The sequence below is a fragment of the Castanea sativa genome, chromosome 11 (genome assembly GCF_040712315.1).
Source record: "Castanea sativa cultivar Marrone di Chiusa Pesio chromosome 11, ASM4071231v1".
NCBI lineage: Eukaryota > Viridiplantae > Streptophyta > Magnoliopsida > Fagales > Fagaceae > Castanea > Castanea sativa.
In genome coordinates this window covers 18,751,414-18,772,851 of record NC_134023.1, presented here as the reverse complement: position 1 = coordinate 18,772,851, position 21,438 = coordinate 18,751,414, and the positions used below count along the sequence as shown (strand labels likewise).

Here is a 21,438-nt window from a genome sequence, read left to right as displayed (position 1 = left end):
AATTCTAATTATTTAATAAAAATCTCTCAAGAATAATACTCTCATCAACTTGGGCAGTTCAATCATCAATTACGGTCTTAATTTTAGGGTATATCATTTTTGTAGAATTTATATCTGGAATACAAAACCAAGCTAAGCCTAAAATCTAACCTCAATGATGAAACCTCTCAAATTCCTACCCAAGCAGTTAATATAATTACGAAAAATTGACGAATACAAGGCTGTTTGTTAGGGACATATTTATGTAATTGGCTAATCTTTTAACAAAACGCACTTTACTTGTAATTAGGTAGATCTATGATGGGTTTAGTACTTCAAGAAACAAGTATTCAAGTTAAGTATTGAAGTCATGCAAGTCTGACCAAGAAACAAGTAAAGGAAGTGTTGTTCACTAAAGCTTGACAGAAGTCTCAACAGAATCCTTTCTATCAAGATTTAATGTTAAAGCTCGACACAAGCTGTATTTATCGAAAATTATGAAATTAGATTTTTCAAATCTGATTATACGCATATTTCTATGTATCTGTGTAGGATTTCTTTTCCCTCAACCCTAAACATATATAAGGATTATTTTAAAAGCCGTCGCGCATGCAATTGTGTGACCTAATGCAAAAAGTGGCCTAGTTCATTATTCTCTCTGTAGAAGCTACTACTTCTTTACGCCAAGGGTTTTGTGACCAAGGAGCATCCTGATCTTCATTGTTTATGAACTGAAGAACTTTGCAGCCAACAATCTTCTTCAAGTTGGTAAGTTAGTCACGTACTAAAATCCGTGCATCATTGGTTAATCACGTACTGGGATTCGTGCATTGAACGAAGAGATTGCCGCTACAATACGAGTCCAATTGGGTATTGCGATAAGGGTTCAACTATAGGTTGATATTTCAGGATAAGCCAAAGGATTTAGTAAGATTCCTTATACTTGTAACCGCGTGTGATTAATAATAGTGGATTCTCATGAGTGGTGTAAATTCACCTGGTGGGGTTTTGCCTCAGTGGTTTTCCCCATTTGTAAACAAATCACTTGTGTCAAATTTATTTTCGGCTGTATTTAGTTATTTGGTAATTTGTTTGTGCTACCACACTATTGCATTTAATTTGACTAATTAATTAACTTGTTGGTTCATTTTAACCCAACATTGTTGATCAAGGCTGCCATATCAACTGCTATGATTGTTAAATTCGTACTAGAAGGCATGCCATAGATGCTAGTGTTGGTCATTGAAACTAGAGAAATCTAGTATTCTGTAATGGAGCAATGTTGTGTTGGATAATTTGGTGTTGGACAATTTGGGAGTCTTAGATGAGAAAAAATTATACAACTTTTTTTAAGGGTTGGACTTACTGCACACATCACAAACACTAGGAAATCACCACTTAAAGTTACATTTCTAATTACTTTTGGGAGTGTGTAAAATTATATAAAACAGTATGTATGTAATAAACATTACTCATTTTTAAGTGGGTAAGAGCATCCACATTGGTGGAGCTATTTTTTTTAGCTATTTAGCACCATAAAAAGTTACTTTATCTATTTTACCTACTCACTTTACAAAACATTCAGTATCAGTGGATCTATTTTAACTTTCAACACAACAAAATAATATAAACATCACAATAAAATAATATATCCTCTACAATAACATAATTTATCCACCCAATAAAATAATATATCAAACCCAATAAAAATTAATTTCCCAATAACCCACAACACAACGATGATCATCCACAACCCATCACAACCATCAAAACCACCATGATCACCCACTAGTTCACATCACCCACAGCACCATCAAAACCCAAAACCACCATGATCCACCACCGACAACCAATCAAAAAAGAAAAAAACCCACTATGATCTACCCAACCAAAAGCCCACTAGATCATCCACAGTTGACAAAAACCACAGTGATCAACCCAACCAAAAACCCATATCAAACTCAAACAACCACCACCAGTCCATTGTGATCAACCCAACCAAAAATCCAAACCAAACTCAATCAACCACTGTGACCAAAAACCCAAAACATATCAACATTGCAACCCATGAACCCAAAAATCAGATCAAGGGCGAGATGGGTCTGTGGTGTGGGTCAACGGCGTGGGTTTGGGGAGTGGTTCGGTGATGTTGAGCTTTAGGGTGGGTCGGCGGCGGTGAGACTCTCGGCAAAGGTGAGAGTTGAGAGTGAGAGGTGAGAGTTGTGAGAGAGTTGAGAGTTAAGAGAGAGGTGATAAATCTAATGGGATGAGTAAAAGAAATAGAAAAAAAATAAATAAATAATATTTTAATAGGAGGTAGAATACTTTTTTTTTCTTTCTTTTTTTAGCTTTCAGCTACAGTGCACAACCATATATTGTCGTGCACTATAGCAATGTAGGTAAAAAATTTACCTATACCACCATTATTGCAACACCTTTTTTGTACCATCATTATAGATGCTCTAAGTGCTCGAATTGTCAAACTTAATGCCTTAGAAAAAGTCAACAATAGTAGTCAATGGGCTGGTTAACGGTCAATGTTGCAAATGTGTCAAGGTTGACTCTCTGGTGATGAGATTTGTCATTGACAGATGAGATGAGAGTTGGTATATTTGCATGTTTGGCTGATATGGAGCATGGATGCATAAGGCAGAGGCTTTTGGGCAGATCAACCTTTCGAGTGATGTGGTTGATGACTTGAAATAATGCATAGAAGGCTCAATCTAATAAGGATAGTGCTCAACCGGAAATACCAAGAAAAATGTCATACAAAGGAGAAAAGAGACTCGTAAGACCTATGATTTAATACTAGGTCCTTTGTTGGGGACATTTTGCGATATGGGCCAAAAATATGTGAACAACCCAAATCTCCCATTGGGTTATTTAGAAGTAATTATTTGTGAAGAGTATCAAACCCAAAATTCCAATATTTGGTGAATAGAGGCTAATGGTGCTTTAACAAGAGAGAAATCAAAATTCCAATAACAAAAATGTTGAAAAATGCATAAAAACAACATGGGTGTAAAATTTTGAACCACAGTTAGTAAAAAGAGGAAATTGAGAGAAGTCATGAGAAAGAGAGGAAAGGTTCTCCTATACCTATATCTCCACTCCCAAGCTTTGGAATTGTGAGAATTATTGTGGGCTAAATGTGCTTTTATTCTAAAGTTTCGACTCTAAGGGGAAAACGTGGTTGGTTTGTTTTAAATCTGATTGTGGGCTTTTATATTGATTTTTGGGTGCTCTTAGTGATTGGTTTTTAGGTTCAATTCATGTACTATATTTTTATTTTTGGGTGCTCTTAGTTTGCCTTTTGTTTGGATAAAAGGGTTGGCTTACTTTTATCATCATTAAGGGAAATGCTTGACCAGACCCCCATTGGCTCCACATTTTCAGTTGTTTCAGGCCATTGGGGGGCTCACCTAACTGAGAACTAGTAGCAGGAGTTGGCCAATGAGAGTCAACTATGTTTGAAAGCAAAAATGGATTGGGGTAGAAACTTTGGGCTACAATCAGCTAGAGCATAAAAGCTCTTTTAGGGTGGAAATTTCAGATACAAGATCTCCTCCATGAGCTTGAGGTGCTACCAGCATCCCTTGCGTACTTGGTAGCAAGCTTGGGTTAGGCTCATGCAAAAGGTCTACAAGAAAACCGATGCATACTCTTTAAACCACACGTCCTCAAATTCCCTAATAAGTCACATGAGTTTGGGTCATGCTTAAAAAATAAAATAAAAATATAGTACATGAATTGAGCTTGAAGAAAAATGTGTCACAAAAATAGATATCAACTACATGTATTGAGGAGACTTAAATATATAGGCATAGTCTAGGGCTGGTAGTAAAAACAAGTACAATTTGAAGAAGAATATAAGGCACAATAGGCCCAACTATTCTTGTACCTAAAAGGGATTATAAGTTAATATTTGTGTTCAATTTTAGATGCACGGTGGTTGACTCTCATTTAGTTTCAATTTGGGAATACACATCAAAATTTTATTGTTTAATTATTTAGATATAGTCATTTTTTCACTATTGTATCATTGATTAGCAACACACACTTTATGGAACATTATCTTTTATTTCGAAAAGAACTTTATTTAGGCTATGGATTGTTAAAACAATAGGCCAAAGCATCCACAATTTATGTCAAACTATCCATAATTTATGTCAATTTTATTGATATAATTCGGCTCCACTCTTTTCAGACTCGTGAAATCTTCTTATATACAAGTCTATGATTTCAAATCTCTGTTTTTTACTCTAAAAATTTGCTTCTTGCATTATTCAAGTGAGAAAATGGCATGAACCGTTTATCTTTCAGTTTGCTTTCATGCAACTAAATAAAGGTGTCAATTGCCTTTTCCATCATTTGCAGGGATGATGGAACTAAATGCTTCATTAGACTTGATTATGATAATTGGCCACCAAAAGCAAATCAACTCGTCTATTGTAGATTCTTCGGTTTTGGCTTCAAATGTTTTTTTACAAGCTGATTTTTCCTCATTCTCTGCAGCTTGTACCTGATCATTTAAACAAAGATGCTAATGCTAAGGTCCTAAGGATATAATTGAAACCACTTAAGGTACATATGATTTTTCTTTGATATTGTTAAGTAATGTTTTGTGTTGGCTTGATTTCATTACGTGCCAATTTGCTTGTAATTCTTTTCAATATATTGTATTTGTCAGATAATGTATAATTGGGTAGAAGTACTTGAGCGGAAGTTGTTGTTGATAAGAAGAGCATGCATTTTGCTGGATGCTCCCGCGAAATGGACATGTTGGCAAAAAGGTTCCATCTTTCTTGAAAGATTTTGCGAACAAACTCATCACTAATTTTACTCCCGCAAAAGTCCCAAACTTGAGACAGACTAGTGCATGCTCTATCCTATGCTAGTTCAATCCCAATCGATATATCTAGTTCTTATTTTAAAAATATTTAAAAAATAAAAAATAAAAATTAAAAACCTAAAGAGAATTAAATAGCAATATTTTGATTGCCCATTTTAAAGTGAGAGAACCATACCCATTGAGATAGCCAAATACTTATCCTTCTCTTTACTCTCCCTCTCACCATTGCAATATCAACGAGAGAGATTATTGTAACCATCACTATATACATCATTCTTGAGTGTTGAGCATTGATTGGAGTTGGGAATCATTAGAAAAATACCATAAATCTAAGGAGACTTGGTTGCTTCTGGTAGGCGGCTCAACTTGTGGATCCGGCAGCTAGATGGAGAAAAGACTCAACATAGTCAGTTGCTAGTCGAAACTTGAAACGATCCACTAGATCATTTTAGTGTAGGTGATACAGAGAGGTTTTTCTGCTCGGTTCTTGAGCTTTACTCTTCAATAACACATCTGATGTTAGCTTGTGATTTGCTTATTCGTCCTATCCAATTTTATATGCTTTAGATGTTTATATTTAAGACCATGCAGTATTGAATTAGTTAATCACTTATATTTGGGATAAATTGATGATATAGCGTAGAAGTGATTAAGCCCTAAAATTAGAATTTAGGGTGTAAATCATTATCTAGGTTGTTAAGTAATCTCTCATATATTCTCTACATTTAAGAAACCCGCCTTTCTTTTCTCCCTCATTTCATTAAAATCACTAATTGCTTAGAAGATTTGGGTCTTCCATGCTTTTTGAATAATCTATCTCTCTTTCTTAAATTTTTCCACAGGTCGGGTTTGTGTCTAACTTAGAACCAACCCGATCACTTCAAGTCCCTAAGATCTGGACCCACCATCGACCAGTAGGAATAGTTAGTTCGGGTGGATCAAGCCTTCACAAGTAGTTGTCAATCCTTGGTCGGAGTCAGGCTAGAAAAAGTAGTTTCTAATGTCGTTGAGATGGATGCAAGTCACGTAATATTAGGTAGACCTTGGCAGTATGACGAAGCTACTTATAGGTGTAAGGACAATGTATATATATTCTTAAAGAATGGCAAAAAAATAAAAATAAAAAATTATCCTTGGTCCTATTAAGGAAGGCAATGTACCCAAAACTTCTAAAGTGGAAGGGAAGCCATCTCTTCATATAGTCAACAGTGAGGATAAGTTTGATAAGGAAGCTAGGGAGTTGAAACAAGTTTATGTTGTAGTGGTGACAGATGGAGAACCAAAGAAAGTTGTTGAGATACTTGTTGTAATTCAACAATTGATCAATGAGTTTGAAGAGTTTTTTCCAAATGAGCTGCCTGCAGGTTTACCAACAATATGTGACATCCAACATTGCATTGATCTAGTTCATGGAGATAGTTCGTCAAATCTACCACACTATCAAATGAATCCTCAAGAGGGTCAAATTCTGCAGGGATAGGTAGATGAGCTTCTAAGTAAGGGACAAGTCAGGGAAAGTATGAGTCCATATGTGGTACCAGCATTATTACCTAAAGAATTATAGGAATTGGCACGTGTATGGATGGTCAATCCATCAACAAGATTATAAGTTAGGTATGGATTCCCTATTCCCTGACTAGATGCTATGTTTGATAGTTAAGTAGATCCAAATGCTACACTAAGCTGGATCTCAAGAGTGGGTATCTTCATATTCAAATTCGATGTAAGATAGAATCTACTATCTAATTTTTGTAATTATATAATTTTGGTATTTTATGTAATTTTCATTATTTTAGTTTAGATTATTTATTTCCTTATATTTAGGTGCTTTTAATTGTTTTTAGGTCAAATTTGGTTCTTGTTATGGTTAGGTATTAATTAGGACTTATTTTAAAATATATTTTCTTGTCTGTCAAGTTTTACAAAGCTCCTAAAATAGGTCCCTAAGTCTGTAAATGTTTTTTTGAGAGATTATTATTAATAAAATTCAAACTTTTTCTCAAACTTTTCTCTAGTGGATTCTAGACCTATCATTTAAGAAATCCTTTATGGATTCGAGGTTTCCATCAAAGAGAGCATCATGTATGCTTTCTTCAAGCTTCCACGACACCAGTTGGTGTCAAAGCCTTGACTTACCCTGGTCTGATGGTTAACCGACATGGCAGTAACCACTATAACAACAACAACGAAGTTGAAGATGCAACTCTCATTAGGGCTGAGTTCCACCAATTTTTTGAAGAGTGACAACAAAATATGTGCGAAATCCGGCAAGGGATTGCTACTCATCTTGCTAGGAAATCATATCACAACAATAATGATCAACATATTCAAAGACACACTCCTAACTACAAGAAAAATACATTCTTTGATGGAGATATGTGTAAGTTGGATTTTATTGACTGGCTTCTTGATTTGGAAAAGTATTTTAATTTTTGGAAGATTTGTGATGAAGAAAAACTACGACCTACATCAATATATTGGGCGATGAAGTAGAGGAATGGTGGGAAGACATTCAAATCAACAGAAAGCATCAAGATAAACATCCAATTCGATCTTGGCAAAGAATGAAAAGGGTATTAATTGATTTATGGTTTCCTAATGACTATTATGATATACTAGATTACACAAGTGTTTATTATAAATTTATATATTCATATAAAAAACAATATGTTCAAAACATGGAAGGTCAACCACAAAACCAAAATTATCACAACCAAGTCCATGTGTTAAGAAAAGATAAGAGTTTGAGAGTTGACAAGATGTAGTTAGTTTCTAAAGAAAATTTTGAAGTGGTTAAAAAAGATCAAGATTTGCAACAAGTTGTTGAATTGAAGCTTGAAGATACCACCAGTAAAAAATTTGATGAAGAGGTCAAAGAAAAGAAGGTTGAGTTGATTGTGGATAATCACAGAAATCAAGATGGTAATTATTGAGAATATCCTGGAAGATTCAATTGAAGTCAAATATGAGGATGAGTCCACAACTCACAATCCCCAAGTTTTGGTTGATTTGTTGAAGATGAATGTTGATTCTCTTGGAGTAGAAAATTTTAATTTTCTTTATCAACTCTTTGTTGATTGATGTTGCAATTAAAATGAAGGCCAATGAAAGAAACTTTTACGGTGTATTTCAAAACTTGATCAAGCTACTACAGCATTCAAGTATTTGTTTATTTGGAGCGGAAGATTTTAGATCTCGACTGTCAACTCAAGGATGAGTTTGTTTCAAGTGGAAGGGTCTAATGTAGGACAAAATCTACTATTTAAATTTTGTAATTATATAATTTTGGTATTTTTATGTAATTTTTATTATTTTAGGTATAAATATTTATTTATTTCCTTTTTTTTTGGATGCTTTTAATGCTTTTAAGGTCAAATTTGGTTCATGTTATGGTTAAGTATTAATTAGGACTTATTTTAGAATATATTTTCTTGTCTATTAAGTTTTATAGAGCCCTTAAATAGGGACCTAAGCCTATAAATGTTTTTTGAGAGATTCTTATTAATAAAATTAAATAGTAGATTCTAAGGATGAGTGGAAGACAACCTTCAAGACAAATGAGGGGTTGTATGAATGGATGATAATGCCTTTTGGATTGTCTAATGCTCCTAGCACTTTTATGAGTCTTATAAATCAAGTATTAAAACTATTTATTGGGACGTTTGTGGTAGTTATTATGATGGTATCATGATTTACAATAAGATGTAACTGGCCTACTATAATTATTTGCAAGCAGTACTGAAGGTGTTGTAGGCCAGTAAGTTGTACATGAACTTGAAGAAGTGCAATTTCTTGACTACTAAGTTGTTGGCCTTACGGTATGTGATTAGTGTTGATGGGATTCATGTTGATAAAGATAAGGTTCATTCAGGCAGGGAGTGGCCAACACCAAAGACAATGAGTGATGTATGCAGCTTTCATGGCCTAGCAACCTTCTACATGAAGTTTATCTGAGATTTTAGTAGCATAATGACTCCCATACTGAATTTCTAAAGAAGGAAAGTTTCTCAAAGGGAAAAGAGGCATAGCCAAGTTTTTCTTTGATCAAGGAGAAGTTAAGGACTGCAAACACACTTTGGACTTGGTCCCTATACTTGAGCTTCCAAGAGTGGGTCAAGCTACAAAGAATATGGTTGATTGTATTCAACCCATTTAAGAGAAGGTGAGGCAAAAACTTAAAGCTTCGAATGCCAAGTACAAGGGAGCTACTGATAAGAAGTGGAGTGAAAAGATCTTTAGTGTTGGGGATCTAGTGTTGGTCTACCATCAAAATGAGAAGTTTCCTGTTGGTACCTACAGGGGTACAACAAATTAAAGGACAAGAAATATGGGCCATTTCAAATTACTAATAAGATCAACAACAATGCTTATATGGTTGCTCTTCCACCAGACATTAATATTTCTTCTACCTTTAATGTTGCTAACTTGTTTGACTATCATCCTTATAATCCTCCTAATTAATGCATCAGGTAGTAGGAACTGAGGGTCGAGTTCTTTCCAAGTGGGGGGAACTAATATAAAATAGACAACCATGGCCTTCTTGGAACAGCAAGGGTGCCTGAAATCACTAAGCAAGGCAAAAAGGCACTAGTAGAAATCACTGTAGCGACAATGTCGGAAGTGCATAAAATTTGGCTGACTGAAGAGAAACAATCTTCTGATCAAATATAATGGCTTTGCCATGCGGTGTGCCTAAATTTTGGCGAATTCCTTTGTTTAGACTCTGAAAATAGTGATTTTGCCGCTTTTAGTCATTTTTGTTTTTTTTAATAACTTTTTGCTCAAAAGTCAGAATAAGGTTCCATTTGTTTTTGGGAACACCATTAAAGTGTGTAGTTTTTTATTTTGCATTTAACTTAATTTTCCCATTTTTTGGTAAAATTCGATATTTTACTACATAATCTCATGATTAGTGCAAATTAGGGTTTTGAACAGTTTCCTAGTTGTCTAGGGTTTTATCTTTTTAGTATTTATATATTTTGTAGCATCCAAAGGCAAAGGAGATTATTATCAATATATATATAAAAGCAGAGACCTCATGCAGAAGTGCATGAGGTTCTGCCACGTGGCGCTTTGTATGAGTACTTTCTCATTTAGCTTTTCACCTCTTATCTTCTTAGCAATGATTAGGGCTGTCCACGGGTCGGTCCGGGTCGGGTTTGTGCCCAACCCGGAACCGACCCGATCATTTCGGGTTTCTTAAATTTGGACCCGCCGCCGACCCGCCGGAGGTAGCGGTTCGGGTGGTCGGAGCTCGTCGGTTTCCGGTCGGGTATCGGGCGGGTTCGAACTATGTGAATCTCGCCGGATTTTGCTGATATCGTCGCCGGATTTTGCCAAAATCTATGGTTTTTGCAGGATCTGACCGGATCTCAACGAGATTTGGCCTGATCTTGAAGAGATCTCGGTAGATCTCAACGAGATCAGGCCGGATCTCGAAGAGTCCGGCGAGATATTAGTGCAAGGCGAAGAGATCGTGAAGAGATGGGGCGAGATCGCGAAGAGATCGGGTGAGATTGCAACGAGATCTCGGCAAATCTCGACAGATCGGAGAAAATGAGGCCGGCTAACCCCTCCAATCGGCGGAAAACTAACATTTCTATGCGTTTTCCGGTCGGGTCGGTAGATCATCGGGTTTTCATGCTTGAACCCGTCAACCGACCCGCCGGTATCGGATTTCATGGCCGAAGACCCGCTGCCGACCGTCGCCGGCGTCGGATCGGCCGGTTTTCGGGTCTGATCGGCCCGGTTGGGCGGGTTAGGCGGGTGGCGGGTCTTCTTGGACACCCCTAGCAATGATTAGTTTAAGTCATAAATATAGAAAATTAATGATTTGGTTCTACTCCCTTTTTCAACTTCTTGAACTCTTCCACTTTTAATTTCATTAATTTAATAAATGAAAGGTTTTCTCCATTCAATGTTAGTTTTCATGTTCTTTTATATATTCCAGTTTCACAAAATATCAAAAGGCCAAAAGAAAAATAGGACTGGAGAGATAGAGAGACAAAGAGTGAGAAATTAGTGTCAAAAGAGTATGAAATTGCTTTTGGTTTCAGGTGCATATGCTCTAAACTCCTTAACAACATTATCAAAACTTGATACAATGCTTTCACAACATATGGGGTTTCTAAAAGGTATGTGTTTTTTTGTTTTTATTTATATTTTTGAAAAGTGTTTAATATTTGTAAGTGATTAAGGGACTCAGATGTAAGTATAATTAAACTTAAGATACAAAATGGTATAAGTTTACATTTCCCTGTTCAATTATTGTTTTTTTTTTAATCTCTTCACATGTATATTTAGTTTTAAGAATTAGAAACCTTAAATCTTAGATGTTTAGAATTCAAAAGTTCATGTGTTTTCTTTAAAAAAATAAATAAATACTTCTTAAAAGAGAAAATGAAATAATAAAAAAATTTATATTGGAAACAGTCAAATGTAAGAATTATATGCATGTACACGTGATCAAACAAAAAAGGGCATGTAGTAACATTTTTAGAGTCTAATTAATTATTGTTACTTATGGATATATTGTGTTACAATTTTTTTTCATTCATTATTTTAGTGATGTATAATACATAATTGAAATTAATTTTCCAAACATTATAATACACATGAGTATTATAAAATAACTAATAACGAACACGCGCATCGCGCGGGACATCCACTAGTTATTAGTAAAATTCGGACTTTTGTCTATTATTTTCTCAGGTGGATTATAGATTTATCAAATTATGGATTCAATGGACCCCACATGGATTCGAGCTTTACTACCAAAAACTAGAAGTTTAGTTTCTATTTTATCTAAGAGAGCATCATGTGTGCTTTCTTTATGCTTCCATGATATTTGTTGGTATTAGAGCCTTGCCTTACCCTAGTCTGATGGCTAACCGGCAAGACGGTAACTGCCGTAACGGCAATAATGAAGTTGATGACCTGGCCCTCGCTAGGTCTGAGTTCCACGAATTTCATGAGGAAATTCAACAATTACGTGATAAGAGTCAACATTTTCATGAAGAGAATCAGCAAGAACTGCACAAAATTCACTAAGAAATTGCTGCCCTTCTTGCTCGAAACCCTAATCTTAATGATGCAGAGTAATGTGATAACCAAGTGCATGGCCCTCCCTGTGGTGGTTTGAAAAATCAAAATAGGGAGCCAACCTAGCTATGACGATTACAATAGTGAGGATGAAGAGTATGTATAAGAGGTCCTCAGAGATCACCATGGTACTATAAGGGATTTTGGTCGTAATTATCAAGATCATAGAGATAATCGTATGAAGATAGAATTACCATCTTTTAGATTAATTGTACATAGCAAATAAATGCATGGTTTATCCTTCAATTTATGTGCTTTTAATTAAGTTTTGTGCAATCCTTATATAATTTCTCTTGTGGGGTGGAGGTGTTAAGATGCTAACTTCTTAGTTATATTAAATTAGAAACGAATTAATCCATGCATGAGTATAAAGGGCATAGTAGCGATAGGATGCTTTGAGATCTAGAGTTATACATTGACATTAAGCCTCTACCAACCCATTGTATCAAATAAATGTCATGTCTCAAATTGGACTAAAAATTATAGTCTTTTCCCAATCATCTAATAGTTCTTCTCATGGTTTTAAAAATTGGAACAGTCAAAGAACCGGAAAAGAGATCGGTTCTCTTTTTCCTGGTTTTTGACAGGTTTTTTGGTTTTTATCAGACTGATTCTGTGTCTAGTTCCCGATTAAAGCGGTCAATCCGGTCTAGTTTTTAAAACAATGGTTTTTCATGCTACTTTTGGGTGGGATTGCTTACCCGTAACTATCATTTTACTCTTCTTTTGTTTCAAATGGTGATATTGGCCTTTCAAAGCACATAATTCGACAAACAAATCTTTTCTTATGTGCTTGAAAATAAATTTCCAGCCTGCCCACTGTCTTCTTGGTTGGCTTTGTTTTATAACCATACCTTACTTAGTTGCTGGCTTTACTATGCCAGATTTGCATCTGCCATTCTCAGTAAGTGATTTATAATCATTTTGAACACAAATTGGGGATTCATCAAATATTCAAATTATTGGTATAATTGTTTAACCGATTGGATGTACAGAGAAATGAGTTACTACTGTGGAATCATTTTGCACACATTTTACTGTGGAATCATTTTGCACACATTTGGAATTTCAAAATTTTAAATTGTTTAAACAATGATTAAATTTATTGCTTCCTAGTAGCTGGGTTTTAAGTGGTCACTTCTCATGTTATTACTTATTAGGCTACAACAAATTAGACCAAATGTGATAGAAAGGGATTCCCAAAACCTAGTCCATAATTTGATGTTCAGCATACATCCGTTAAAGGTATGAATATACAAGCACCAAACTAGGAACAAGGTGGAGAATTTATGGAATAAAAAAAAACATTTCAACTGCAAAACGGTAAGCAACCATTTCGCTCCATCATACATACATAATGAGTGAAGCAGGTTCCATGTTCCAATGTCACTTTAGGAAGAAAGGGTCTCATTTCTGGCCTTTCTTTTTCCACAAGTCTCCAAACATTCTAATCCCAGAACCTTTCCGCTTTCCACTTCCGAAACCATCTAAATCATCACCCATCCCAGGTGATCCCACAAAGCTAGTGTATCCACCAGTTGGTGGCTCAAACACACCGCCAAAATGCTTATCCATGGATACACACCTCTCAGAGATCCTTCCATTCATCTCCACACCCCCAGCAAGCACTGCTGCTGCAGCATCTGCAGCTTTTCTCCACTGCTCTGTCTGTACTCTCAGCTTCTTCATCTCTGCCTCCAATGCCTCCTTTGCTTCTTCCACAGCTTTCAGCTTCTCATTCTGCTGAGCTGCAGTTTCTTTACTTGTTTTCAGCTCTTCTCCCAGTTGGCTCAACCTCAAGGCTGTTTCTTCTTCTTTGGTTTGAGTTGATGATACTTTTAAAGCAGCTTCAGTCAGCTCATTTCTCAGCTTCTCATTTTCTTGTGTGAAGACCTCCAGTTCCTTTTCCTTCTCTTCTAACTTGACTTTTAGCATATTTATCTCGTCGTCCTTCAGAGCCAAGTCATGACAGGATTGTTTCTCCACCTCAGGATTTGCTGGTGGAGCTTCAGTTGATAAGTCAACTGTTTTGGTATCCTTTTCAACTTTATCAGTCAGCTGGCTGTGTTCAATCTTGGGCTCATCAACTGTCACTTTCTCCACTGGAACTTCAAAAACATCAGTGTCCTGAAGGTTCTCATCTAGACCTTCATCCAGGGGGTGGCTGTCACTTTTGTTACATTCTTGAATTTCTGTTGGAGGGTCCTTTCCTTGGATTTCCACTGGTTCTGGAACAACCGGCTTCAAAGTTTTCTTCTCTAATTCTTCCTGTGCTTCTTTCTTTGCAGCCTCAGCTGAAGCCAATTGGTCTTTCAAAATCCTTAGCTCTTCTTGTGCTTGCCCAAGTTGAGATTCTAAATCTGCAATGCGGGTACCAAGTTTCTTCTGGCTTACAGGATCAGATTGGGCACCTCTTGGGGACCTACGATCCCCTAGTTTAGGACTCCGGTCAGTAATTGATCGATGATGCAGTGAATCTGAATCTGAACTTGATGTCCTGAGTGGATTTGGGCCTCGAGGAGACTGCCTTTGAGGTACATCTGTCCCCCTATTTATGATTAAATTCAAAAAAATAAAAAGAATGAATATAAGAAAATTCAATTACGTTGAAAGGAAATCATGACTCCCTAATAAACTAACAAGAAAAAATTCATAAAGCAAGGAAATTAGATGCATTTAATTAAATAATTATTATCACATATTTTACTGCAACAAAAATTAACATAGCCAATTCCACTCCATTGTTATAGTTACAAGGAAATCATGCGTTTCTTTTTTATTTTATGAAATCAGGAGCTTATAGTGGTCCTTGTAATTCATATTGACCGGGGATTCCATACGAGATATGAACTATGTTGAATTATGCACTTGTACATAAAAATTTCCAGCCAAATACACAAACCCACTCACAGAATCCATTCTTTCTTATAGATTGCTAGAAGAGTTTGCAAATCCAAGAGATCAGCATTCAATTTTTTGGGAGATTTTTATAAACCAGAACATTGATAGAATGACATTGTACAGCTCAATCAAAGGCTAATTTTTATTTTTCATGAAAATGGGAAATGCACCGCAATTATTCGGGAATTCAGCTTGGGCATCCTCCAAAAGCAATTATACAATAAATCATCGAGACATTTTAGTCTTGGCAATAAAATTATTTACAATATCAAAATATTCTTATGTCAGTTTCAATTGGCTTGTAGTTAGAGGTTATATGTACAAACAACATACATGTTGGATTTGGAAGTTGGAACACATTAGAATCTACTCATTATGACATCTGGTTCTGAAGCATGCATCATATTTATAGAGGACTAAGTTCTCTAACCTTGATCTTGGCATTTTTGCTCAAAGACTATTGAGTGAAGAAGAGAGAAAAGCAAGTCCTTGTTTGAAGCTTCTGATCTGCAAAAAAATAAGGAGTTAAACAAAATGAAAGAAAATTCAAGTAACAAATTTATTGTAATCTTTAAACATATTCTCTCACAAAGAAAATCCATAGAATGTATTAAAGTTTATAAAGTATGATTGTTAGTTGCCACTTGCCACTCTTCTCAAAAGCAAGAAAACCAGTATTTCCAAAACACTAACCAAAGTACATTTAGACACTACATTTCTAACCATAAGGCTCAAAACTCCACATATTCAACAAATGAAAGAAAAAGGGTGGCAAGTATGGCCTTGAGCCTTGTCACCTTCACTTGGCCCAAAATCAACAAAATTGCAGTTCCATTTCCTATTCCTCTGATTTTTTTTTTTTTTAAGGAAAAATAAAATCGAAAGAAAGCTAATACTAACTGCCAAATTGCCAATGAGCTATAGGTTGACTGACTCTTCCTTCTCTATTGATAATGGGATGGAGGGTGAGATTACAAACTTACTAATCGGAATAAATAAATGTACTAGGCCTCCTTACGCACCCGTAGACCCAATACCTAGTGGTAGTGTGATTCAACCATGACATGTCTGAAAGTACACCTTCATTTTCCTCCCATACGCACCAAACTTCAAAGTTTTTGTCACCACTTTACAAAATTCATAAATAGTTTCATAATGTTCTACAACATAAGGCATATCATAAATGATCCACCACTACCCACCTACATAAAAGAAGATTTCAATTTTACTCCCAACATTCCCCAAACTTTTACTCCAATGTTGTTTATTGTACTTGAATGGAACTAAACCCATGAATTTATGCAACCTACTTTTGTTAGGTGACACTATCGTCTTTCAGATGTCCTTGCCCGACCCACCACCAACCTACATGGCCATTTTTAACCAACAGTATTGAGACAGTGTTACTTATGGACCCTCTATGACATCAACATGTTCAAAAGTTTCAGGTAATAGTAATACTATGCCTTTGGCCTTGGCCTTGGTTTAAAAGGTACATGGGGAGTAAAATTGTACAGCAGATTCAAGAGGTGTAAATAATGCATAAGACATTAAAATGAAAGTTCCGAGAAAGAAAAAAAATACTATTACTACCATATAGTCCAACTAATGTATAGACAATCCTTCCACCTACCGACTGTGGGTAGCCCAATTACAAGTTCAATTTACTTGAATGTAGAGACAAATTTAAACAGGCAATCAGAAAGTGGTGGAATCAGTATTTTATGTAGGAGTTAAAACTGCCTATAAACTACCTCTCTCAAGAAATTTCACTTTATAACTTTATACTATACCTCATATTACACTTTGCACCCCAATGTCAAATTTACTATTAACTTGAATGAAAATCCAAAAATTTTGGGTGCAAAGTGTAATCAAAAGTATAGTTTAAAATGATCAAGTGTAATTTCTCTTTTATTTTTAAGGAATTGAGAAGACGGACCACTAAGGGTGGTTGGTCTAATGGTCATGGACTCACGCCTAATTTGGGAGGTGGAGATCCCAAGTTCAAATCCCACAATGGGAAGCACCCAAAAAATAACTCCATTCTCTCGGCTCATGCTGATTGGCATCCTCGATAGGGCTAGGTGGACAGTTATGGCTCATACGAAACCCCTGCTCTCGCTAGCCCGAGCCCAATAAGTAGCGTGTTACTATGGTCACGCTTAGGTGGGAAACGTCAACTCAGGCCGCCCTTCTTTACCCATTTTTCATTTAGCAAAAAAAAAAAAAAAAACTTTGAGAAGATGGGCAATTAAGTCTTTTCACATGATATTATACATTTTTGTCCAAGTTAATAGCAAACTTGACATCATGGTGCAAAGTGAAACAAATGTCATAATTTAAGGTGCAAATCATGCATTCAAAAAGTTTAAGTTGCAAAGTATAATTAAGAGTATAGTTTAAGATGGTAAAATGTAATTTCTACCTTAACACTATGTTTGGAAGTTTGAAGGAAAAGGAGAGAAGAAAAGTAAACGAGGGGGAGGGGAATAGTTTTTTTTTTTTTTTTGGTGGAGAATCATGGGAATAGTTATCCATTCACCTTGTTTGGATATTTTAAAAAAATTTGTAGAGAAAAGGGGATTAGATATCCCTTCCATTTGTTTGAATGTTTTAAATTTTTTTTTTTTTTTTGAATATTAAATATTTTTAACACACACGGAGAGGGAAGAGAATGTTTTAAAGAAACTTACAGTGGTGTATATCCAAAATGGTCTAACTCTTGAATATACAATACAGACTTTAAACCTCTTTAACTCACACTCATTTTTCAATGTTTTAAAAATTAAGTAGAACAAGGAGAGAGGGTAATTTATATAAATTGACAATTATGGCTTCTTTTATTAATTTTAAAGAAATAAATATAAATTGATATCTTTTCCTAAAAAAAAAAATTGACATTGTAAGGGCAGAATTGACATTTCAATTTTTTTAGGTAAAAATATCATTTTAGTTCTTCCATTTTAAGGTCATTATCAATTTGGTCCCCTTACATTTTGATAACAGTCCATTCACAAGTTGACAAAAACAAGAACCAAATTAACTACAACCAAATCAGGGACTAGAGACCAAATTAAAAATTACATAAAAATGTAGAGACTAAAACAATATTTTTGCCTTCTTTTTAATCCTCTCTCTCTCTCTCTCAATTTTCCTAATTTGGGGAATTAAAAATGAGGGGTAAAATACCCCTGCAAACCCCTCTCCCTGATCTCTTTAAAAAAATTCAAATCAGATTCATTAAACCATATCCCTCCTAAAAACCAACTTCTTAAGTCAATATATTAAAGTAGAAGAACACAATTAACGTAGCAACATAAAAGACAAGGCAAGTGTCAAAGTCTCTTCCCTCTCAATAATGCTCTATAGCTGGGCTTACAAAATTTTCAACCTTATGTATGGCATCGCAAAATATCTTTATGGGGCAACCCATTAAAATATAAATAGATAAATAAAAAGAAGAAGAAAGAAAAATCCTATTTATTTGAGCAAGAAAGTGAATGCAATTGACAAAAACTTGAAACCATGTATACTGGATAAATCAGTGGACATAAACACTAATCGCTGGATCAAAAAACAGTGTTTTCTACAACTTTTGAAAGGCTCGTTTATGTAAGAGCACTGAACTTGATTTGGATACAAAGAAGGTAAAATTTAATCTAATTTTTTAATTTTATAGCTTCTTTTCTTTTCTTTTCTTTTTTTGCAAAAAGAAAAGGCTATAAAATTTGATAATGGATTTTTTTTTCCTCAAACAAACTTTGATAGTTATAATAGAAGAAATTAATAATATTAATCCAAATGACCAGACCTCTGTGGCATTGCAAACAAAATCAATGTGATAGATTTTTTTTTTTTTTTTTTGTTCATTTTAGTCCAATAATTGACGAGGGTTTTGCATTGAAATAACACATGTTCAAAAATAATCACGTGGTAAGATCATATCATATGGAGGTCCATTGAACCTAATTCTTACTTCGACCATCAAAATGATCAATAATAAATTAATATCTAAGCTTATAATAATCATGTCTCATCAAACAGTAGTCAAATATGAGCACTAGGCTTGTCCTTTCTTGGCAATAGCAATAACAATAATACTAAAATACTAAAATCATCCTATCAAAAAAAAAAGTAATAAAAATAATAGTAAAATCAAAACTGTGTAATTTGAAATTTGAATGCTCGATTCAAGGTAGGTTTTCTCTTATTATTATTTATTATTTTTGTTTTTGCAAAACACTATGCCCTTATATTTCTAATCTTCTTTCGTGGTGTGCACTTCTGGGACAGTGTAAAAGCATTCTCAGAATGTGGGTCTCTTTTTTTTAATCCCCCTTGGAAGCCCATAAGTCTACTCTATCTTTTTTACCCTTCCAAAAAAATATCTCCACGCTATATTGTTCATAGCAATTTAAATTTGACAAGGGCACAACTGTCATTTCAGCATCTTCTCCAGCTTTTCCAGACAAAGCAAGTTTATACGTAGTGGTTGATAAAAGGTTGAAAAAACTCATGCTCCTGTCTCAGTCTCTCATTATACTAATTAAAGTAAAAGCCCACTACACGCGCCACCACCAGCGTCACAATTTTTTTCTTTTACTATATATTGCTTGTGATACAAAAAGTATTAGATGAAAAATCCTTTGTCTAATTTTACAACATGCTAAAATGAAATGATTGTGAGTGGTAAACACATTTTACCCATTTTCGATAACATATAGAGACTAAAGTCATGGATTCAATATTTTTTATCCAATTTTAATCACACAAATCAGCAAATTGTGATAAGAGTGAATATGGGTGTATCCATAACGTTTGAGTATAGATTTAGTAACGACTAGAACATGACAACAGAAGTGAACATCGAAGTTTATAATAAAGTGCTTTATATATATGAGTTAGCATCGTTCAATTATATTATTGGGTCAAAGATAGGACCAATAAAAATTTAAAAAAAAAAAAAAAAAAATCAAACGAACAGATCAAGAGGCCAAGATGGTCCGCCGTGAGATCTGAGGAATTACAAATATAAAACTGCATTGTTTGACCAAATTAACATCTTTTTGTTGTTCTTTTGTTTCTTTTCTCATCAGTACGTGTGTGAATGTGTCTGTATGTGATCCTACTAATATGCCTTTGGAAGCTGAGGAAAGTAAACAAAAGTCCAAAAAAAAAAAAACTTTGACTATTCAGAATCTAACAAAGTATTAAGGGGTGGAATGGTGCGTACTAATCATTAGATTCCACCTTTTAACTACGTACTATATAATCATTTTAAGCAGATCAAAGATGAGCAAAAATAATAATTAGTAAACAAAGTTTGTGCTGAGCCTAAAACAAAACAATAATGGGAGATATTTATTCATGGCAAGTATGAGCTAAAAGAAAGTGAATCTGACCTTGATATCTTTGTACAAGAACAATGTATCGTTCAGTTAGGTAATTCTGTTGTGGGATCTGAGTGGCATCAATTGAAGAACTCCATGAGAAAACCCAGTTTGGAAAAAGAGAGAGAAGAATGAGAAATGTTATAGGTAGAAGAAGAGCGTGGGTGGTGTTTATCAATGGGGGCAGCTTTTGCCTCTTTTTGAAGGACAATGACTGGGCGGTAAAAAAATCCACCAGCAAAGCTATTAAGCTAGAAAGAGAGAGATAGAGAGAGAGTCATAGAAATAAGAAAAGCTAGAGAGAGAGAGAGAGAGAGAGAGGGGTTTGAAGTTTGAAATAAAGCTGGTTACTGTGATAGTGGAGTTAAGAAACAACAAGAGGACGAGGACAGAAGTGTAAATTTAATGAATCGGACTAATAAATGTGTAGTGTAATATAAATCTTGGGGAATCCAACCTGTATCTTGCTTTTTAACTCTTGTCTTTTTGTCTCTTTTCAAAGTTTCAAACATTTTTTCTATGTTCCAAACACTTCCACTTGTTTTCTAGTAACACACAACAGTACGTGCATTCATTTTTTCTATGTTTTTATTTTTTAATGGTTAACGTTAGCCTAAATTGACCAATTTTCACACAAAATACCCGCGTATCAGCCCTCACATGGCAAAACATGCCGAAATTTACTAACTCGACTTAAACCCACTTGTTTTAACTCCGCTTGAAATTGAATTTTTTGACCCGAATAAAAAACAAGCCAACCAATGGCCCATCAGTTTTTTTTTTTTTTATGGGCCAACTCGACCCAACTCAGCTAACCTATGGCTCAACCCCTTTTTTTAAACAATTTGTTTTTCAAAAATATTTAGACTACATACTAAAGTGCCAAAGTGCTAAGTGCATAAAGATAAAAGGCATAAAACAATGGACTCACATTACCTAGCCATTTAATAGCCAACATTTGCAGTAGTCATGCCTCCATTTATTAAAAAAAATTAATTAAAAGGAAAAAAATACAAAAACAAAAAACATCTACAAGTACACGTCTACACCACTAAATGTCTAACACTAAGTTAAATACTAAGTAAGTAGAGTTAAATACTAAGACTAAGTTACTAAGACTAAGTTACTAATATTGAGTCTAACTAGCACCATCGCACACTTTTAATGCGATGGTCACTTTACTAATATAAGTATTTATGGGACGTGGGGGGA

At 34.9% G+C, this 21,438-nt stretch overlaps 1 protein-coding gene across 3 annotated transcripts; it reads right to left on the bottom strand.

Annotated features, from left to right (window-relative positions):
* Positions 1–13,056: 13,056 nt before the first annotated feature.
* LOC142617998 (interactor of constitutive active ROPs 4-like) lies at positions 13,057–20,611 on the bottom strand. Of its 3 annotated transcripts, none has more exons than XM_075790974.1 (3): positions 20,239–20,611; positions 15,264–15,340; positions 13,057–14,480 (listed from the first exon to the last, which is right to left on the bottom strand). In XM_075790974.1, exons 2-3 carry the CDS (start codon positions 15,275–15,277, stop codon positions 13,340–13,342), a joined length of 1,155 nt encoding a protein of 384 aa, XP_075647089.1. In that variant the 5' UTR covers positions 15,278–15,340; positions 20,239–20,611; the 3' UTR covers positions 13,057–13,339. The 3 variants fall into 3 exon arrangements, with proteins under 3 accessions (XP_075647089.1, XP_075647091.1, XP_075647090.1); XM_075790976.1 differs by lacking the exon at positions 20,239–20,611 and adding an exon at positions 15,856–16,069; XM_075790975.1 differs by lacking the exon at positions 20,239–20,611 and adding an exon at positions 15,734–15,804.
* Positions 20,612–21,438: the final 827 nt, after the last annotated feature.